This window comes from Aplidium turbinatum, chromosome 1 (genome assembly GCF_918807975.1).
Source record: "Aplidium turbinatum chromosome 1, kaAplTurb1.1, whole genome shotgun sequence".
Lineage (NCBI taxonomy): Eukaryota > Metazoa > Chordata > Ascidiacea > Aplousobranchia > Polyclinidae > Aplidium > Aplidium turbinatum.
In genome coordinates this window covers 34,984,324-35,001,253 of record NC_137472.1, presented here as the reverse complement: position 1 = coordinate 35,001,253, position 16,930 = coordinate 34,984,324, and the positions used below count along the sequence as shown (strand labels likewise).

The window sequence follows — 16,930 nt, the reverse complement described above, 5'->3', positions numbered from 1 at the left end:
CAAGTGCATTTACATAGTAAGCATATAAGCTCATAAGCATTAGAACTGTTCACTCGGAAACGCCTTCCAACCCTTCAATTTTCATTTATTCACGATATTACTCCACGATGGTACATTATAAAAGACTAACTGCTTACAAATCAATACTTCCCGTGTTTGAAGTTGCCTGCTGTATACAAAACAATATTTTTCGGGGCATTCTACAACTAAAAACAACTTGAAACCAAGTTTAAGTCACCACAGAAGACTCCAAGAACATTCCTAAAATAGCGAAGATTCTAAGCTGTGCTTTCTAATGTGAAACAACAATTGAAAACTTACATGACAATAAAGGTACCGGAAAATGGTTATTAAACCTATTTATAGTTATGAATGATATAGCGAGGCACACATGCACTGCACTATCTGCTAATGAACCCATCTGGTGGTTGCATTGTTATTCATATTGGTTCAAACAGTGGATTTTACATATGAAAAGGCAACTTTATCTTATCATCTGTTTACTGACGTGCAGTAAGTTTCATTGTGTTGTTTAAAAAAATTTAGCCACACAAAACCGAAATGGTCTCTTGCGAAGGCTACAAAAACACCACGACCCTGAAGTGCTGATTACACCCACCCAGTCAACCATTGATTTTTTTACATTGATTCATTGATAAGACGTTGTTAGACGTTGAATGAGCGTTAAAAAGGCTAGTTGAACAAAGTGCACTTTACAGAATGAGCAATGTCTTTCGAGAAACCTTCTTACCGGCATGATTAGTTCAATGAAAGACATCCGCAAAAGAAATTATGATGATCAATAAAAACATACACCTCTTTATTTCGTTCATTAATGCAAAGAGAGACAACCACCAAATGAAGCTTTGCTCAAAAACTTCCACTGGGTTCACACTTACCCTTGATAATCATACTCCAGGGATTATGTTAAGCCCAGCTCGCCACCAAGCAAGTGTTTCCATTTTTTCATCATTGCAACACACAGCGACATTTCAAGAATGTGAAATAGAAACGTCTGCTAGCCTGGACAATGGACATGTCACTTCATAGACCATATTACGGTAAACAATGATTTGGCACGATTTAAAGCTTTGAAAATCACCAAAACATGCAATAAGTTGAACAATGAACATGCGATTAAGAAGTTGAACTTCCTGAAACATAACCTAAGAAAATAGAAACTGAAAATTTATGTCAAAATATGATATAGCCTGACTAGAGCTTAGTTAGCAGAACGGAGAAAAGGTTTTAGTCTATAAACACCACAAAGGCACCCATAAATACAATTCCTTAATTCATCTTCAAAGCTTATCCTTTCAATACAATGCTCAAAATAACCATATTATGATGGATACTGACTGAGACAGATACATGACGTACCTGCAACATCGACCACATTCAATTTCAAAAGATACAAAAAGTAATTCTGAAATTGACAAATATAATAAATATATTTGAGTATTGCTGAATAAGTGAATACTTTTCACCGTGACGAAATCAACTTTTTGTTTCGATATTGAAATTTATCAATCTATGTTGCTCACGGCTATCAACATCATCTTAGCAATGGGAATGTTAGAAGTAGGTTGGAAAATCTCCTTGATAAAATTTACAGCTCAGCCAATAAGTCAGGCCTTTTTCACATCGATTCAATGTCTGCAAACGTTTAAATAAATCAGTTCTTTTCTACGTTGATTTAACGTGTGCCGACGTTGAGTCAATGCAAATAGAGATTGATTTGTTGGGTGAGAAAGAAGCTTTAACAAACGTACAGCAATTTTAATGTACAATTTGATTACTTACCAAGACAGAAAGCGATATTAAAAGCCACATTAAAGTGGTTCATATTAAAATACAATACGGTACTACAGTAGTTTAATTGATTACAATAGTTATATATACGAACAAATATTTTTGTCGGACAGTTTACAAAACTTTTTTACAAATTTCCATTTTTGATCCAACGGTTCCCAGCTTCCTTCCTCAATCCTGCAAACAAAAATAACTGTGTCGGTTCACTACAGTAGCCTACAGTCAGAGCAAACAAAAAGAACAGGGGTTCGAACACAAAAGTCAACTCCATAATCCTTTAAGATCCCAGACAGCGAAATCCGTCATTTTAACATTTTGACGAATTTTGCTATCTGGGAGACACCGGATAACGAACGCTTCACAAACGATGAAAACTGACGCTTCGCAAACGATGATGCAAGCAGAAAAAAAACGACTTTATCGGGTTAGTTGATTTTGCAATCTCGATGGCAATGTTGTAGAAAATCTGATATTATAAAAATTTGAGCGTGTATTCAAATTGCAAAGTCGTTCAAAAACTATTCACATCAGTGACATTAAGGCGAAGAGTTTATAAGACCAATAAGTCTAAGGATCTCATTTTACCCTTTAATAGAACTTTGCCAAATGTCACTCACATCTTTCATCTTTGCCATATCTAGCAGTGTTCCTATCATGCGGTCCCTCTTGGATTTGGCAGAAGGCAGGGAGTAAGCAAGTTGTTCAACCGAATAATCGCTTTCGAGCAACAAAGCCAAGTGTTGTGCTGTGACCCCAGTTTCCAACACTTTCACCAAATACTGTTCGGGTGAAAATGGATGCCCTTCGACCCTTGTAAACTTCCCAGAGCGACGACCTGCTCTTGGTCCAGTCCCACCATCCGCTGAATATGTTTAGCAAATGGTGTTTAAATCATGAAAATCAACTAAGACTTGGCCACATTCTCCAATAACAACCAAAACTTTATGTATATGTGTAGTTTACGTCACGGTTGTACTTTTTATATTTACTCATTTTTTTAAATTTACATATAGTTTGTTCATTTTTAAGATTGTCAAAAGTAGTTTATTTTCTAGAGAAAAGTTTGGACAGGTTTTACTTTCGCATCTGCCCACAAGCACAACACGTGCTGCTTTTCCAATGTTGTATCACAAAGCAGACATACAAGTCACAACTGGACTCTTTTTCAGCTTATTGCTCATTCAAGAAAAGGAGCCTCCTCAGGAGCAAAATGGTTGCACCGCCTGATCAATCAAATCAAATAATAAAAAGCCAAAAATGTAAGTACCAGAATTATGTTCAGCACACCTTTCGAAAATTAAACTGAAGATGAAAACGGTTTAGTTTTCGAAACGTTTGCTGAACATGAGTTTAGTCACCTCAGTGTCTACATTTTGGGATCTTTATTTTTTGATTGGGTTCCTCCTATTGTTCGAATTGTAAACTAAAATAAGCTAGAACTTGAAAAATTGCCAATCTTGCCAATACGTTTTATGGCATCATGCGATAAACTGATAATGCGCAATACAACTGATAAAACTTCTATTTAGAACAACATCAATCTTGGAAATGAAAAAAATGGTAAGTTCTCCTTGATATTTGTGAATGCAAGAATACTCAGGTAGCAAATCAGACGCCGAATAAATGTAAAGAAAGACTGATTTGCTGGCTAGTCTAGTCAGACATCGCAAATAATCTCACCTGCTGTCAACGCTGTGTCTTTATTGGTGTAATTAGCTTTGCCGCCAAAGGTTGGCTGCACCATGCTTCCACCTTCAGCAGTTACATTCATTTTCTCCGCGTTGTCTTTGTAGGCTGAAGTACAAAGAATAAGCTGACTCGATTGATAATCATGTTATTAACTATGCTAACTGTTAATAAAGCACGTAGACGATAAATGATGTGATTTGAACAAAGAAAAGATTAGATAGCACCGAATTGTAAACAATTAAGTATATATAACCACCGCGGCTTGAACTTACACGAAGAGACGAAGCTGACGTATGTGAAGTTCGCCCACGCAAGAATAGGCCAAGCTCAAGATTTTAGGAATTTCGGTAATGCTGCTATTTGTTAAAAAATCACCCAAAGCAACAAGATTGCAGAATAGCTAAGCCTGGTCAATGAATGAAGATACGTTTAGCGATGTTTAGAATCACTGAATTTACCATAAGAAAGCACGTTTACTCACTTGTACTGGTACTTTTCATATTCACAGGTCCTGTGGTTCCAGCTGCTAAACATTTGATTTCAGAGTCTCTGATGCGAAACTTATTGTTCACTTGCTTTTTGCGATTCATCCCTGGAAGAAGTAACTGGCTGTTAGACCATGATGCAAATTTAGCTTAAAAGTATCAAACCTAGGAATTTAATCTCCGTGTTCATCTTCGTGCATTCAGAAATTTAGGGGCTAAAACAAGCAATTTTCAAATCATTGATCAAATCGTTCACAACTGCGAACATTATTGACACGTCTGCTAAACTTCAGATTAAACTTATCCAAAAAAAATACCTTAAATAACGAAATGAGTCCGTTAATGTTACAGTAACACATTATAACTTCAAAAATTTATAATCATAAAATTAGATTAGACTTAGAATTAGAGCTCGACCGATATATCGGTCAGCCGATATGTATCGGCCGATATATTGTATCGGCTATTTTTCGCCGATAAACATCGGCCAGCAAAAGCACACTCAAAACCCGGAATGGCCCGTTTCGGTGAGTCCGATTCGGTGAGTCCAATCCCTTAACGGGGGATTTTTTAATTTTTTTTTTTTTTTTAATTATTGGGTACCGTAGCCTAATTATCATTGCCGTTTTAGGGTTATGGGTTAGGGTTTAGGGTTAGGGGTTAGAGGTTAGGAACTCACCGAATCGGACTCACCGAATAGTAACAGACCCCTCAAAACCAGCCATACATGCCTTTAGAAGAAACACAAGTTGCTCAAACGTGCTTGCATAGCACGAACAAATGTTGCGAGAATATAATTTCCCACCCATTCTAGTGCGCGCATCTAGAAAATGTTAATACTGTATCCCTTAGCTTCCATTCAAGCAGGAAAAATTTCGAGTTTTACGTTGCTTGAACGATTGATGATATTGAATCAGTGCAACAAAGGTGAATTTTTCGCTAAGAATCGATGGGAGTACCCGTGTACTTCTACCCTAACCACGCGCAACTTATTTCAAAGTCTTACGTCACAATGTCTGGCTTTGATCTCTGAGTGATATTCATAAGGCAAGATTCGTTACAAAATTAGATCATACGAGTAGGAACAAAATTCGTCAAGTTTTGGTATTACAGTAAAAAAGAAAAGGCCCAGGGAAAATTAACTTTCGCTCACATGACAAGGCTTTCATCAGACCAACGACGTGCGCTCAAAGAGTTAAAGCGCCGTGTAGTTGCAATACGCCGCATAACTGATTAACTTCCACCGAACGAGGTCGTGTGGATTTTTGCGTCACAATGCTCTGGGCACGAGTCGGGAAACTTCTACACTACCGCACTACTATTTTCTGCTTTGCAAAGTTTCACTGGGCTTTTTTCTTTAGGTATATTTGTGCGTGTTATGCGAGCGGAAGTAAAGTTTCCATGGGCCTTTTCTTTCTTACTGTAATACCAAAACTTAACAAATTTTGCTACATCTTGCTGTAGTAGCCTACTCGTATAATCTAATTTTGTAACCAACCTTGCCAGCCTTGCCTTATCAATATTACTCAAAGATCAAAGCCAGACATTGTGACGTAAGACTTGAACTAAGTTGCGCGTGCTCCCATCGATTCTTAGCGAAGAATTCACCTTTGTTACGCTGATTCAATGTCATCAATCGTTAAAGCAACGTAAAAATCGAAAGTTTTTCTGCTTGAATGAAATCTAAGGGATACAGTATTCACATTTTCTAGATGCGCGCTATAGTGCATGGAAATTATATTCCCACAATCGCAACAATTGTTCGTGCTATGCAATGACGATTTGTATCGCTAGTTCCTGTGTTATTTCTCGGCGGACAAATATGACCGATCTAGATGGTGCTTCCCACGGACATCACATGCTGTGATGGCGGACATATCCGCGGTGTCCGCCGTGAATTTCGAGGCCTGTATTTCATTTTAGCTGCAGGGCGCGAGAACTTGGCTGCCGGAAAGAAGCTTTTTGTAGGCGTAGGCGATGCTTGGTCCCCGGAAAAATAAAGGAGTTTAGAAGCCTGCAACTTGCAAGCTACATATTCAAGTCAACTGATCACAAGAGTTGCTCCCAACCTTGACGATTCGCAATTTCAACACGAAAAGAATAGATGTTTTACTAACAAAAAATAACAATATTTAGATTTACACTAGATTACTAGAACCTCGTGTAATACTGTAATAGCATACCTTCAATTACTTGCGTGCGTGTCCCACTTTCACCGTTGGGAAAAGCTCGTTCGAAGATTTTATGGAAATCTGATGGAAATGCTGGATGTTGAGGTCCAACCACCGTCGTCTTCCCCGTAGGCTCAGCTTTATTATTGAATGGTTGTTGATTACCAGAGGTGTGGATATTTGTTACGGTAACATTGCCTGCAGATACAAGATGTGTGACTTTCCAGAAAGTAATCTTACTTTTATTCTTCCGACATTGCCAATAAAGCAAGGGTTTTCATCAAAGCAGAGCACAGCTTACGACTTAGCAAACATAGCCGAAATGTCAGACAAAACGTTAACACAATCACAGGCAACAAAAATGCAAGCTAGATGTCACTTATATCCAGGGTTGGAAGTAACGACTAGTTGTCACTATTCGATAGCGTTATTCGTTGCTTTCTGAATATCGAATGCTTATACCCCCATTCCTTTTAAAAATATATATCGAATGCGCGTTATTCAATGCTTTTTTATGCAAGCAACGAAATCATTATTCGTTTTTCGCTAATCGATATTTAGGAGAACTGCTGAATCATTTTTTGTTGTTCACTTACTTCGTCGTCAAAACGAATTTACGAGATTGAGGGCGGAATTCAGAAACCAGACTTAAGGCGGCTTAAGTCTGTCTGGACAAAAGTCTGCGTTAAGCGTCGATTTTGCGATGCAGAAAGCAGACTTACGCTTTAACAAGGCTTATACTCGGCTTAAAAGCCGAAAGATATAAGCCACCTGCGGAGGTGGTTTAAGCCTCTGCTGAAGGAAAAAGTGTTTGGCTAATACTGGAGGTATTGAAAGTAGGAGGTTTGTTACAGCATTTTTTTTTTTAAATAGACCGTCTGGTGCAAAGGCCACTAGACTTTTTTGATAGTTTTTAATGTGAAGCAGGTGTGCCTGTTATCTTAGCTTGGTTGCAGGCAGAGTTTCGGTCTGACAGTTGGCTTGATTGTTGAATAACGAGACTTCTTTCAGACGCCGACAATAGTAGCTTACTAGTGTTATTGCTGGTGGTGTAAATTTTGAAATGCCTATTTTGTGTTGTTGAATAACCAGACGCTGACACGCAGTTTAGTAATACTGCTTGTAACATCACTTTTGCAAACATACAATTGTGATTGGTCATACTTTTTCCTTTGTCTGCAATGCCAGGAAAAAGCAAGTCTATTAACTATCTTACATTTGACAGTTTTCAGACTAAAGGGAGTCTATGCGCCCGCCCTTTTAGTCATAAACTGGCAACAGTATTCCTACAATTGTACTATTTTTAACTTTCAAGGCATCAAAAATAACCTGAGTTATCTGATTCTTTCAAATTGATGAATTATTGCAAACGAAAGCAATGTGCGTATTGGCATAACGTTATCTTAACGTTGTTTCAGTGATTAATGAGTATTACTTGCTTGTAAAGGAAATTTTTGTGCCAGATCTGTTGCGTCATGGATTACTTGGCATCTACGTTAACGAACGACTTACTGATGCAACTACAACGTTTCTACTTCAACGTCACAAAAAACGACTTTTTTCTAGTTGTAGGTTTAAATAGCACAACATTGCATTATTTGTTGATTTAGCATGAATATAGCTCAGCTATACGCAAACACTTCTTCGCGTCAGTTAACTATCGCTAAGATATGAACTACTGCTTTAAATTCAGTGAGCAACTTGATGAGCGAGTTTACTGCGCTTTTAGATAGACATAGTTTATACAAATTCCCGTAACCCTTTGATGTAAATTGCATTATCATTTCTTATTTCAATAAAAATACCAAGAGGATTTAATTACAACGATTCTGAACGCCAACTGCTTATTGACCTCATCAAAGACTTTCCAGTGGTGGAAAATAAATAAAAAAATGAGAAAAAAGCCTTTCCAAAATAATCAAGCGAGGAATGATTTAACTAAAGTTTTTAACACGAACAGCTCTACTGAAAGGACCACCCAGAGAGCAAAACCCGTTATATTTACATTGATTCAACGTCTGCAGGCGTTGAATCAATGTAAAAATGACGAATCTTGCTGTCTGGGCACAGATCAGCTGAAAAAGCTAGGGTTAGTTAATCCTTCTGAAACATGGCGTTATTGACACAGGTTTTGGTTTGATACTTAGGTCACAGTATATTTTTGCATATAATTGTATTTTCGTTTTCTCACAAATTTGCAAACCGTTGCTTTTAGGCAACTCTTCGATGAAGAGTATGCAAATATTCACATCGAAAGGCCTGTTCGCGATCATGCCGATCCTTTTAATCAACTTAACGACAAGCAGTTTTGTCAACGTTTCCGTTTTAGCAAAACTGCAACTATGGAACTCTTTGAATTGTTTAAAAATGACGAAACGTTGACAGCCCGATCGCATGCAATACCGCCCATACTGCAGCTATTGATAAGCCTTCGATTTTTTGCAACTGGCCATTTCCAGAGAAGCGATGGCGACTTGGCCGGGGTTAGTCAAAGTTCTGTTTGCAGAATTGTAGCGCGTATTTCTCGGTGCATACCCATTGTCACCCAATAGGATTCCATCAATTTCTCCTTTCTCAAATTTATCTCGAATGGTGCTGTTGTCAAAAATCCGCGCATCATGTGTCAATCCTGGCCATGATTGTGCAAGCAAAGTCAAAACTTTCCTATTTAGGCATCAAAAATAACTTGAGTAACCTGATTCTTTCAAATTTATGAATTATTGTAAACGAAAGCCATGTGCATATTGGCATAACGTTGTTTTACGTTGTTTCATTGTTAAATGAGTATTCCTTGCTTGTGAATGAACTTTTTGTGCTAGATCTGTTGCATCATGGATTACTTGGCATCTACGTTAGTTAACGAACGACTTACTGATGCAACTATAACGTATTTCAACATCATAAAAAAGTGCTTTTTTCTAGTTGTGAGTTTAAAGCACAACATTGCCTTATTTGGTGGTTCAGCAGGAATGTAGCTCAGCTTTACAGCCTTCAGTTTCACGCTTCATTACCTCAACCAAAGAGTTGCTATAGCAATTTCTCTTTCGCGCGAAAACAAAGAGGCTTAATACGGTCTTATATAAGTCGCGTGTAAGTCGAGTTTCTGCATCGCAAATAAGCTTCTCGTATAAGCCTGACCTATATAAGTCTGACTTACGCATAACACTGACTTATTTTGAGACGCAAATCTGAATTCCGCCCTTAGTTTTCGGATTACTATCCGACCTAGTCCCCTTCCGATTTTTGAACTTTAAAGGATTAAGGAAAATTTTGCGGCAACACAGTTCAGAAAAACCATGCCAGTGAGACAGTGTTGTTCAGGATCCGGATCTTTGGAGCCTGATCCTGCCGGATTTGAAGAAATTTTTTGGATCCGGATTGGATTGGATTCAATTTTTCCCAAGCTGGATCCGGAGCCGGATTATCCGAATCCGAATCTGTTTAACTTTGTTTAGTTACGTTTTAATAAATCGAATGACATAAATTCAATGTAGTTGCTGTTCTTCGTTTTTGGGAAGCTAGCCTCCGTAGATTTGGCAGCACTAGTCTGATACCGATGTACGGTACTCGCAGTCTGTCGCAGTCAGCAGAAGCAAACCAGCAACTAAGCAAAGGCAGGCACGCCACGCTAAGAGGTTGATGAAAGTAGCCTACCTCGGTACTAGAAAGTGCTGGCCGGTGCCCAGCAGAAGCTAAAAAGTTTGCCATAGTAGATCTCCTGTTGCTGTGCAGTATACTATTATGCTTTTGACTTGACCTTTTAGATTATATTCACATTATCAACTGTTGATGCTTTACTTGTACTCAACTCTGTGATTAGGTCTGAGGAAGAATAGTTTTCTGAACGACTTACATTTCTGTATGGTTCATGGAAGTGAGCATGTGATTAGTGACAATTCATTATACACTGATCTTATAATGACATTTGTATCATTATATTCAAAAACAGTATGCTTTTGATAAGTGTGTGCAACTGTGCATGCTTACACTGTTATTTTCTTTGTTTTTATATTGTCGTTATTGTTGTGTTTCAGATTGATTACTGGTAGGCTGAGTGCTACTTTAATATCAGTATAAATTCATTATGCTGCAATTGAGATAAGGATGGTAGGATAAGAAAAAAATGTTAGTGTAACATATGTCTGCTATACAGTAAGTATAATGCTAGTTTTCGGATATTCGGATCTGGATTGGATATTGCTTTTCCTATTATTTTTGGATCAGGATTAGATTCGGATATTTCTAACAAATTTCGGATTGGATTATCAAATTTCAATATCCGCACAACACTGCAATGAGAGTCGTTAACAGAGTCGTTAACTGTTGCCAACCTTGTTATCCCGCAAGTTTGGGCTTGTTTTTTTCGAGTTTGCGTACCTTTTTTTCAGTTTGCGGGTTGCTTGTTTTTTGGCCAGTCAAACTTTTTTTAACTTGTGTTTGACACTGAAATTGCGAGGTTGTTATTGTAGTCAACATTGTATCCCTTCTTTTCAAGATAATTATTTCTTGGAATGGCGTAAACAAATGTCATTCTTGAAATAAACATGATGTATGGACTGCAAAGATTGTATTTAAAATTTTGAACTGCTAAACTGCGTGCTTTATGCTAATTGGTGTTGGTTGTAAATTATTGGAATTGATTTGCCTATTTTGGGCTTGTTTTTTAGATTCAATTGCTTGTTTTCAAAAAACAACCTGGCATCACTGGTCTTTAAATACGCAAATGTAATATTTTTAGTAATTGCTAATTATTGCTTTTTTTAAGTATCGATAGTGCAAAGTCATTGCTTTTTTGGACACTATCGAATAGTGAAATAGTCATTGCTTTTTGACTAACGACTTCCAACCCTGCTTATATCCCTAAGGCAACCAAAGGACCAGGTTAGTAAAACGTTGGTAAAGTGCATCGTTTCTAGCACTAGTTGCTACGTTCATCTGATGAAATTGAAAGTAAAATTAACAACAAACAAGATGGTTTATTGCTTCACTGACGTTTCGCGCACCATGACAATGCGCATCCTCAGAGCGAATAACATACAAAATAAAATTTCACCAGGTTATATACTGCAGTGCGATTGAAGGCAAGAAAAAATAAAACAGGCAATATTTTAAAAAAATTGGCCAATGATGTGTGAGCGGTTACTTTTCACGTTAAATTACGTAAAAACTTCCAACAATAAACATAAAAATTCGAAGCAGTGACGACCAACAGAAAAAATTGCGATTGACGGCAAGAGAAATAGAACACAATGTTTTAAAGATTGGCTAATGATGTGTGGTTACTTTCGACATTAAATTACGTAAAAAACTTCCAACAATAAACATAAATTCGAAGCACTGAAGACCACTAGAAATTCGAGACAAAATTAGATTGCAATAACGTTTCCAACTGTGTTTAAGTAGGCTTGAAGCCTGCATGTCGAGACAATAATGATTTATAAGGTTTTGGTAAAAAGTTTCCGTCGTTCCGGTTGAGTACATTGCAAAGTTTGGATGTAATGTTGATGAAGCAACTTTCTGCGGTGGTGCGTTGATAATATTTATATACTTTCATTTTCCAAAATTTTTGTTTCTGACCAGTTAATTTTGTGATCCTCTTCTAGCATGTGTGAACAAAGGGCTGACTTTTCATGTTCCATATTTTTGACAGCTCTGCGATGTTCTTTGACCCGGGAATTTATACTACGTTCAGTTTGGCCAAAACGTCAGTTTGGCGCAAAACGTCAGTGAAGCAACAAACCATCTTGTTTGTTGTTAATTTTACTTTCAATTTCATCAGATGAACGTAGCAACTAGTGCTAGAAACGATAATTGTCCTGATGAACAACCAAACTTTTCAGTATTCAAGTAAAGTGCATATTAATAAAAACACTAAAAAAAAATCAACACAGTGTTTGAAAAAACAGTACTTGTTTCTTATATGGATAACGAACCTCAAATTGCATAAAAAATCACATTACATATATAATTAGATGTTAATATCAACAAATGTCACACTGTTATCATGCCGGGTCGCTGTGACTGAGCTACATTATGACACTTGTTAAACTGATTAACTAGGAAAAAACAAATGAAATGAAAACCTTCAGAAAATTAAAAGCAACACAGATATATATAAAATACCTGGAGAAGTTGTATTTACAAACGGAAAGCCTTTAAACATATCATGGAATCCTGGGGGGAGTGGTGCATTTTTGATCACTGTAACATTAGGGCCTGACTGGGTGGTGTAAGCACTTTCTCCTAAAAAAACAAACAAAACAAACAGTTATGCCCAAATCATTGACAGAATATAAAAGCAATGGTCCATTCAAGCATACTATACATAAGCCACTTCATCACATTATCCATACAAAGATTAGAAATTTATTCTGATTCACTTTTATGCTAAGCGAATAAAAAGTGTCAGTAGTAGCACACTACAATGAAATGCAAATAATTTTTTTTTAGTTGTCTATGCAATCTGAGTGGCAGTGTAATCACAAATTATTTTGCTTTGTTATGCAATGGCAAATTTTTTAGATTCACATAAAATCACATGCAATCATACATGATACATCATAAACCGATGATTATGGTTTATTTATTGGTCATGGAAATTTTCATTCTCATCCAAACAAAGTCATTTTGGAAGTTTAAAAAAGCTTTAAAAGCTTAGCTCCTAAAAGCTTTAAAAATTATCCTTGCACAGGTTTTAAACTACTGAAAAATGCGTAAACTTTCCATTTGTTTTTGAAACATTGTTGCTTCTAAATTATTCCATCCAAAACTGTTACTGAACAAAGAGCAACCTTTGAAGTGTGTTGCTCAAATACAGATGTTAAAAAGTAAAATCATCATGGATTGATCTCTCCATTTCTTTGATCGCAAGGTCAGGCCTTAAGGAATATCAAAGCATCATCATTCATGAAGTTGTAACCATCTCAAATAAGAAAACAATAAATTTTATACAGTGCACGCAAAGAAATGTTTTCACAATGATATTTAAATATTGTTTTCATCACATTGTAATGGCTTGCTGTGAAAACCTTCAAAGCAGCTGCTTGTGCACACAGAAACACACCACGCTTTATCTTAGTCAAAGCCGAAGCGAAGCCTTCTCTACATCAATTTTTTTCCCTATTTATCCACCCAAAAACAAAAAATACAAGCACAAAAAGTTCAGAAAATTTACATCAACGAGCTGTTAAAAATAGCTGTCATGACGATTACATGGTTCAGTCTCAGTGACACTGGTGGACTGGTGGTTGGTAGAACTGGTAAAGGTTCTGTCTATCTCATGAACATTTTATTTGCACAATTTCAGTAAACATTTTATATATATGTGGGCACTGGGCATTGTAGAAAATTTGAGGGATTTCTCATTTATTACCAGGGAAAAATACTTGAAATTGGAATTGAATTAAGGCAACAAATATCAACGCTTTGTTGTATGCCAGATGGATATTGGTTTAATTTGCTGTCATATTGGTAACTGGTAACAACTGTTTCAAGCAAAAGGCATTGAGTGGATGGTTGGTCAACACTACAGTCATGATAGCATATTATAGGCTATGACCAGGGAAGAAGCATAGCAATATAATTTAATGCTTCAATAATATATACCGGTACAGATTTCTTGGCAAAAATCAAAACCGCAATAAAAAAATTAATCAAACTTTTTTGAACATTGGAAATACATAAATGGATATAAAACACTTATCCTTAGCCTGCTGAATGACTTTTTGTTTAGGCACAATCCTATCATCATCATTAAAATATATCCAACATTGCAGTGAAAGGTTTCTGAGCAGCCGATTGTAGCATCGAATAGACAGCAATAGACACGTGTTTCGCCCATGAGGCTGGGCTCATCAGTATCGCACCGTATTCTTGCCACTTGGGGTTGGAATACGGTGCGATACTGATGAGCCCAGCCTCATGGGCGAAACACGTGTCTATCGCTGTCTATTTGATGCTACAATCGGCTGCCCAGAAACTTATCGTTTATTGGAGGTCTGTATGGCTAGCGTGGAAGCTACACCGTTATGGTTAGCGAAGCGTTACTGCTGCTCGCTGTACTAGCGAGTGATCAGCCTTGTGCTGATGGCCGGGAAGAACACCCCTTCTTCACATTGCAGTGAAATTTTGGCATTGCCCTTAGTGGACAAGTCAAGGTAAGTTTTTACACTTTGCCAAAGATATGAGTACAATAGATACATAGTTGCATGTACTTAAAGCATTTAGTTGTTGTAGTCTACAGGTAACATACCTTCTTTTAGAATTATTTTAGAATATTATATCTTATCATAAAATGAATGCATGTCGGAAAGCTGAAATATGAGCTAAATGAAATGCATCTTGAATGGTTGGATCATGAGGTAAGAATAGATGAAGAATATGTCAGAAGAAGAATGAGACAATTGAAAGTTGGGTAAGCGAGGAAGGTCGTTAACAAAATTGAAAAACTGTGTGGCAGAAGATATGGAAACAATAGGAGTGAAAAAGGATGCTGTTGACAAAGTGATGTGAAGGACTGCAATGTGCACCAGTGATTCCACTTGAAGTGGGAATAGTCACAAAAAGATCTAAGAATAATTATCTTTCCGAGAATTGTTAAAACACAGATCACAAAAGAAAAACAGACACATACAGTAGGCGATATAATACAAATGGGTAAGCAACTGTCTCTAAATAAGAATTTAACGGTGCTCATTAAACTGGTTGTGTGCAAACAAAAAAACATGTTATTAATAAGACATCAATTATGGTAAATAAACAAACCAACTAATCACATACCACTTTCTTGGTTTTGTGGAATTGGCTTTGTATCACTTTGAGTAGTCATGAAGATCAGTTTTACATAAGGTTCTAACCTTCAATTAAAATTACAACAAACTTTCACAAAAACTCAACTATATATGTACGGTACTGGTAATGTAAAAATTCATAAGTTTATACTTGGCAGTAAATCTTTATGACAATAAACAAAGTGCAATTGAATTCATAAAAGGTAGCCTATCTGATAGGCTAGTTAATAGGCCTATATAATTAATTCAAAACAACAGCATAGATGGCTCAACCAGTTGTGGCCCACAAAACTCCATCCACATTTGTGATAAATGATCAATTTTTAACAGAAGTGCCTATTGTTGCTAAAAATCCACACACGTCACACATCAGAGACTCCAGAGTATATATAATTTTCCTGAGGTGGATGAGGTTTTTGTGATCACGTGCTCAGATTCGCACACCTTTTTGTGATAACTAGTATACAGACGAATTTGGTTAATCATATCAGCCATTTGCCAGACCTTTTGATATCATATGATTATCCGATACATACGTTTAACCAATTTATGCAAGAAAAGAGGTTTATTGCAATCAGGCGTTATTGTTGGAAATGTGTGTGTGCTAACTCGGTTGCATTGGGCTTCACAACTATGTGGTTAAATCCTACAACTGTTTACAAATGTAATTCAACTCTGAAGAGTTTATTAGTGCTTTGTTACGCAACACAGTGCATTACCAGCATCGGTTGTACGATGAAAGCATTTTCCAGCAAACTTCAAAAATTGGACTCTTCTTATCTTTAACAATCTTTGTGATGTGTTTCTCGGCGGTCGAGTGCAGCAGGAACTCAGCGATAGACACGTGTTTCGCCCATGAGGCTGGGCTCATCAGTACCGCACCACTAGTTCCTGCCACATAGTGTGGAGGCTACACCGGTATGGTTAGCGAAACACAATGCTCGCTGTTCTATAGTGAGTAGTCAGGTAGTGCTGACGCCAGGAAGAAGATCGCTCCTTTTCAACAATCTTTGTGATGTCACAAGATGAACTTTTGAAAACCTGCATCTTTGTTTCAAGGGTGCTATTTTTTTATCTGTAGTGGCGAATGGCAAATGACAAAGAAGTATGGAAGACCATGATTGCCGTATCAGAAGACCTGTATCAGATCAGGCACATAATCATCATCAGTGGTATGATAATTTCGATTGTCTGTTCTTTTGCCTTAACAAAGTTCAGCTGTGCAAGGATTAAATCTTTGTGGAGCCATGTCTTGTACATGAGATCACAGAATTACAGTCGCTTGTTTTTCTTTTAATGGCATGAAGCTATTGCTACCACATTTGATAGCTATATAGCTTCTGAGGCTATGGACGGTCCTGTGTTCACTTAAGTTAAGCATGAAGTTTTTTTTCACCAACTTACTCTTCCTTTAATAGCCTCGTAACTCGCCACTTTCTATGTCAAATTGGATATGCTCATCTAAAGTGTCTGCATATAAGATTCCACAAAACCTCTGTTCATGACAGGTTGGAAGCAATTTTTTTTCTTTTGACAAACTTATTCAATTCAAAGTGGCTCATTCAATATTAGCGCTTTTTCGCTCCTCCCAGACTTTGTCTTTTGTGTTGTATTTTTAGTTGTAAAAAGGTAAAGGTGCTGTCACGATTTCTTTCTATCTCTTACCAGGAAAAAGACTTGGAAAGGTTCAATGACGTAGTTTAATGGGTTAAACCGAAAAGCAGTCAATTAAATGCCGAATAGTTCTACTAGTGAAATGATAATCTAACTTCTTGAAGGACTCTAACGAACGGCTTCTCAAATAACTCTAATTTCGAACACAATTTATATCAGCACCAATTCTCATCTACTTGTATTCAATTACTTCAAATTTCAATCAACAAAAATTTCTGCACCTTTTACCAACCCACAACTCATAACACAACTCTCATAATCAACTCATAATAATAATAAAAATTACACAAATTACACCACTACTTATAGA

General features: G+C 36.9%; 1 protein-coding gene across 1 annotated transcript; it reads right to left on the bottom strand.

The window, feature by feature from the left end:
* Window positions 1-68: 68 nt before the first annotated feature.
* LOC145776304 (uncharacterized) lies at window positions 69-15,739 on the bottom strand. Its single transcript, XM_082587708.1, has 8 exons — window positions 15,666-15,739; window positions 14,936-15,012; window positions 12,281-12,400; window positions 6,170-6,355; window positions 3,983-4,093; window positions 3,493-3,606; window positions 2,430-2,674; window positions 69-1,989 (listed from the first exon to the last, which is right to left on the bottom strand). The coding sequence occupies exons 1-8, from the start codon at window positions 15,689-15,691 to the stop codon at window positions 1,984-1,986; spliced, it is 885 nt and encodes a 294-aa protein (XP_082443834.1). The 5' UTR covers window positions 15,692-15,739; the 3' UTR covers window positions 69-1,983.
* Window positions 15,740-16,930: the final 1,191 nt, after the last annotated feature.